At 34.9% G+C, this 6,000-nt stretch overlaps 1 protein-coding gene across 1 annotated transcript; it reads left to right on the forward strand.

Annotated features, from left to right (window-relative positions):
- Window positions 1-3,600: 3,600 nt before the first annotated feature.
- LOC112290888 (oxygen-evolving enhancer protein 3-1, chloroplastic) lies at window positions 3,601-4,919 on the forward strand. Its single transcript, XM_024537724.3, has 3 exons — window positions 3,601-3,939; window positions 4,198-4,493; window positions 4,670-4,919. Exons 1-3 carry the CDS (start codon window positions 3,660-3,662, stop codon window positions 4,763-4,765), a joined length of 672 nt encoding a protein of 223 aa, XP_024393492.1. The 5' UTR covers window positions 3,601-3,659; the 3' UTR covers window positions 4,766-4,919.
- The last annotated feature ends 1,081 nt before the right edge of the window (window positions 4,920-6,000 follow it).

Genomic DNA, 6,000 nt, shown 5'->3' on the forward strand with positions numbered 1-6,000 from the left:
AAACTCCAAAAACCATTTTCCATATTTAATATTTTTTAGAATTTATATTATTGGATATTTTTAAATAATTTTTTTCAAGTTAACTTCCAAAGAAAAATTAGAATAGAATAAAGATATAGAAGAAAAAAAAAAATTAAAGGTTTAAAAATAGTTTTTATATCAACTTCTATTTTATTTTGCATATATTTTTTTAAATTCATTTTTTTATAGAAGCAAATGTATCAAATTTTGCATTAGGTGCAATTCTATTGCATATAGATGTAGATGATAGGTGCCATTTTATTGCTTTTCATTCAAAAAAATTCTTAACAGTAGAGATTAATTATTTGATCTACAACAAAGAAATTCTTGCTATTGTGGACCCATTTTAAGAATGGTACTACTACCTAAAAAGCACTTCTCATACTATCATAATTTATACTAATCATAATAATCTAAAGTATTTAATGTCAATACATATTAAATTATTATCAAGTCAATTAGACCTCATTCAAGCCAAAACTAAGTCAAACTCATAGACAAACTTCAGATTCGATAAACGTCTGATCCAAATCAGCGTTACAAAAGACCTTGCTACAGTACTTTATCTGCGTGATGAAATCACCCTCGTCTTAAGTCCGTGCTATCAATGCGATATCTTGCATGCGTAAAAAGTATCAGTTTTCAAATTGTCAAACCTTTGGGGTCAAACAGCAACGGAAGTGTCGGTATTGTGATGAAATACCAGTAGTGAAGTCCATGCAAGAGTAGCTGACCTTGAAGCCTTTATTGTCTTATAACTTCTAAGCAGACCCAGCTGGCTCTTAATCTCACTGATGTGCACGATTGCAGTGTTCGTGCATTTTGTGGCTTTGTGCAGATTGATCAGATTCAGCGACATTGCTGATCAGAAATCTATGATTCGGACACAACTTCATATCCTTTCTCGGTGGCACTTTTGGTGAAAGAGTTGAAGAGGTTTTTGGTTTTAGGTGTGGAAAACTCAACAGTGTTCCTTTGAAGATGGGAGTGGGTGTTGATGAAAGTCTGAGCTTTTTATGGGATGTTAGATTTGTGGATCAAAGAGAGGTGAGTGTAGTGTTTGTTGGCATTCGTAGAAAGGTAAGGGTAACAATACTGATTATGTGCATTATGAAGAGAAATAAAACACATTAGTATCGCTGGAAAGGTTTTTGAAACCAATTTAATTCAAGAAATGAATAATCTCTACAAATATTAATAGGTGTGTAAAATTATGAAATGTCTCAAACTTTAAAATCGGAATTATTTCAAATGAAGCAGACAAGGATTTTTTTTATTATTATTATTTTTTTTTTTCATTTCTTATTAATTCTTTTTACACCTCCAGAGGGTTATGACAGCTGTGTAAAATATTATCACTGATGTGGTAGGTGTTAATCATATAAAATAATCTATGCATTTTTTTAACCTCATTTTATTAGAAAAAATATTTGAATAAATAAATATTATAATAAAGTATAAATATTCACATAAAACCCCCAAAGTTTTTAGTTTAGTTTTTTCTAAATATAACTTACATATAATAATACTTTATTAAAAAATAATTTTTATAGTAAAAATATCTTTAAAAATATAAATTCGATACATTAAATTTGAAACCTTAAGTTATTAATTCTTTTCGATTTAAAATTTTAATATTATTTCTTAATTATTAATTATATTGAATAATTTAAAGAATTGATGTAAATGATAAATAATTACCTTCATATCACCTAAAAAGCCATCTAAGGACCCATCTAACAACTTAATATTATTAATGTTGTTCTTATGTATGTTTTTATTGTAATATTTATATAAATAATAATAATAATAATAATAATAATCTTAGTATAACCTAAACTAATTTTTTGAACAATAATTTTGTATAATAGATATAGTTTATATATATATATATATATATATATATATATATTTAAATTGACTAACTTTGTATACAATAACTTTTTAAATTTATTCTTTATATGTTTGCAACCTTACAGTATTATTTTTAGGTGAATTTTTTATGATGTATTGATTAAATTAGAATTTTAAAAATATTCTCAAAATTTCTAGAAATTTTTTCATTGACATTATATGATGAAGCTCTCCTGCAAGTGTTACATGTTTCAATTGCAGTAACAATGTTTGTCACATGGAATCAATTTTTAGTTTTTACAAAGACTTTATTCTTTATTTTTATAATTACCGAGAGAGAGAAAAACAGTCAAAATAAAATCAAAAATTAATTTCTCACCCCTAATCAATTATTGAATTTATTATACTCAATCAAGACCAGAGAACAATGTTGGCAACTGTATTTAGTGCATGCTTTTTTGATGTATTATTCAGAAGTTGTATCTGTTGTTGCTAATGACCAAGAACTAGAGAAAGAGATTGTCCAACAATTACATTGTTTCAACGATTTTTATAGTTAACATTCAGAAATGATGTTTTGGTGGTAACAAAGATATTATGTCACGGCTTTGATATTTCCAAGTCAGACACTCTTAATAAATAAATTAAACCAAAATGTCAATAAGGGTTTTTTAATTGTTTTTTATTTTTATAAATATATGGATATTTTGTATTGGATTTTTTCAAAAATAAAAATAAAAATAAAATAAAAATATCTGAGTTTTGAGGTGCATAAAATTAAAAATCAAATTAAATCTGGTGTATGAATTTTTCTTGTTAAACATCATTTCACAAGTAAATCATAAGGATTTAATGTATAGATTTTGAGTGATACATAACTAAAGATGGATAATTTAGAGAACACTAATAATGAATCATTGTAAATAAAGTGATCAAAATTAGAGAATTTGTTTATTTCTGGATATTACATGTTTACAAATTTAGTTTTTTAGGTTTTATTATTTTTTCTTCTTCAGACACATAGCATGTTTCATATATTTTCAATTCAATAATTTTACCATGCATTACCATCCAATATTTTCACAAACGTTTTAATTTCACTCTAACAATGACATCGATCCCACATCTTCATATTAATAAACATGTGTGCAACATAATCAATCCATGCATGTTGAAACCAATCACTCCACTCTTATCACAAAACAAAATCCATATTCCAATTGCATAGTAAAAAATAATATAATAAAAATATGAATGATAATAAATAGACCAAGGTTTTTACTAAATCAACCTACCCTTGATGAATGTGGTTGGTTTTTAACGGTGGTTAAATTTAGTAAAAACCTGGGTCTATTTGAAATTATCCTAATAATAATAAATAATATGTTAACATCATAATGCCGTTATTGCAAAGCGGGGTTAAGGGAAATGGGGACCCTAATTGGGACTAACCGAGGGGGGGAGGGGGCTCAGGGGACCAATCGCGGATTGAAACTCAGGATGGGCTGGATCGACCCCTCACCCAGGATTGCTTGCCCGCCCTGGATGCCGACAAACTCCCACCCTCCATCTCATCCCCTCATCCACACCTTATCCGTTCCGGGCAGCCCCCTTTCCCCCTGGAACTTTCCAGGTCCCAGCCCACGGGCCGTCACGGGCTGCCCGCTCGCGTCCAAGATCTTGTTCTAATACACACGCGCCGATTACCCAGCGGAGTCGTTGCGACGTTTCCTCTGTTGCGGTGATCTAAGCTTCGAGTTGCGATTGTGGGTTTGGGTGTGGCCATGGCGAACGCCACTGCAAGCATGGCAGGTCTCTCCCAGGGACTCAAGCTGGAGAGCAGCTTGGTTGGAAGCAATGTTGTGAGCAGCAGCAGCAGCAGCGCCGCTGTGGTGGTGAAGTGTGGACCCGTGCAGGTGCGCGCCCACAGCGAGGAGGCCCAGAACAGGAGGGCGTTCTTGAGCTTGGCCGCTGCGTCATTGGCTGCCACTGCCCTCGCCGGGAATGCCCGCGCCTTGGAGGATATCAAGTTGGCTCCTCCTCCCCCTCCCTTCGGTGGCCTGCGTAAGTCACCGCCCCTTCGCGTTGAATTCTGGGGTGCACTGCTGAGGTTTATCGCAACGCATACACGATAACTATCTGAGTTGGGTTCCGATGCCCGTGTCGATTGGCATTAAGTGATCCCGGAATTCGAGTGAACCATGGGGGTTGATTCTGGCGAATTTGTGTTACTTCGCTTTGTTGATACAGAGGGTTTAGAATTTCCTGGGCTGCAATGTGGGTTAACGTGTATGGGGTTGTGCTATGCTGTGCTGTTTGCAGCCGGAACTGAAAGTGCTGACCAAGCCCGTGAGCTTGATCTGCCACTGAAGGAGAGGTTTTACTTGCAACCCAAGACTCCTCAAGAAGCTGCTGACCGAATTAAGGAAGCTATTAAGGCTGTTAAGGATGTGAAGCCCTTGATCCAGAAGAAGGCATGGCCATATATCCAGAATGGACTGCGCTCCTCTGCATCCTATCTGAGATATGATCTCAGCACCATTGAAGTGTCGAAGCCTAAGGCAGAGAAGAAGGCTTTCAAGGCTCTCAAGGACAAGGCTCTCGACTCTCTGAACAATGTACTGTCCTAGCCTCTCCATTTCTACTACAGTGTCTGATTTCACGCTGTGATTTGCACTAGAACTCAAACTCTGTGGTTACCAATGGACATTCACATGTTGATCTTGGTGGTTTGATTTAGCCCTGGTTATGGATGTGGCCTTGAGCTGACCGATGTTTCGTCTTTTCTCCGCAGTTGGACTACGCAGCGAGGATCAAGAGCCCCCCTAAGGCCGACAAGGCATACGCTGAGACCGTGGCGTTGCTCGACCAAGTGCTCTCCCAGATATAGATCTAATGATGTATTTTCAGTGTAGCAGTAGAATCATCAATCTCATGCGATCAAGCTTGTTCCTTTATAATCCGTTTTTCTATCTGCAAGTCCGCTTGCACGAGGAAGGTGTATTGTGCTAATCGGTGTAACTATTCGTAATTTGTCGACCAGATCTTCATATCCACAGTCCACTCCTCGAAAATGTGCTTCGAGACCATAATTTCTCACCCATTTAGATACCCCAATTGGATTTGCTATACTTGTGAACTCCCTTTTGTATACTATCCATTACTTCCTGGGATCCCTGTTATGCCATCACGGAAACATTCATTTGAGCTCTTCGTGGCGATAGTACTAATGATCAAGTCATTTTGAATGGACATGGCTGCGTGACTCATTCTGATGAGTATTGGTACCGGAATTTGGGATTACAGTGCGTTCAATCCGGAATCTATTATTGGATTTGTGGGTCGGAACTGCAGCTCGCTCCTGGTGATGTGAGGAATCTACTCAAGATCATGACGGTTATGCTGTCCGTCAACCTGGTTATCTGATGCACTAACGCCTGACCTGTTCTTAACTTTTTTAGAGTCCCAACTAATGAATATTGTTATCAACTGATACACTCAGACCATTGTTAAGATGAACTGCTGTATACTGTAACTAGTTTTCGTGTACACGGCAAATAAGAAACAGGGTGAGGGTTGAATTGTATACACTGAATAATCTGATGCTAATTAGTTAATTTGTGAGAAAGTGTACAACTAGGTCATTATTAAGATGGCAGTGGCGTATCTAGTTGCCAAGAAGGGCAACAAATTGCTAATAATTTCGACTCTGCGAATTAAAACCACGAAATAACTGAACAGTAGTCAACGTTCAAAATTCTACTACGTTCTTTCCCTGCTGCGCAATGTTGTGAAGTCAGTTAAATACATCTAATGAGCATCTTAAACGATCCTGGGCTTATTAACAGAGACAGTTTTGCTAAAATATCTGTAAATAGTACCATGACAAGCACAATACAGGACTATGATGTTAAATTACTAGTGATTACATAATATTCTTTTAAATGCATTAGATTGTATCAAAGGATTTAACAAGTAAAATTTATTATATTTACTTGTTGATTTTTTACAGATAATATATGTTTAAAATACAAATATTATTAATACTTATCTTAAGTATTTCAAAATGGTAATTAAAAAGAATAATTAAAACTAAATTCTTATGGGATTTTATTATTTTTTTAT

Source organism: Physcomitrium patens, chromosome 13 (genome assembly GCF_059467195.1).
Source record: "Physcomitrium patens ecotype Gransden chromosome 13, ASM5946719v1, whole genome shotgun sequence".
Taxonomy (NCBI): domain Eukaryota; kingdom Viridiplantae; phylum Streptophyta; class Bryopsida; order Funariales; family Funariaceae; genus Physcomitrium; species Physcomitrium patens.

Bases quoted from the DNA above. Each gene is read 5' to 3' on its own strand.
- LOC112290888 (XM_024537724.3), top strand. From the start codon at position 3,660: ATGGCGAACGCCACTGCAAGCATGGCAGGTCTCTCCCAGGGACTCAAG. The intron at 3,940-4,197 runs GTAAGTCACCGC...TGCTGTTTGCAG, and splicing joins CCCTCCCTTCGGTGGCCTGC to CCGGAACTGAAAGTGCTGAC. The intron at 4,494-4,669 runs GTACTGTCCTAG...TTTTCTCCGCAG, and splicing joins CTCTCGACTCTCTGAACAAT to TTGGACTACGCAGCGAGGAT.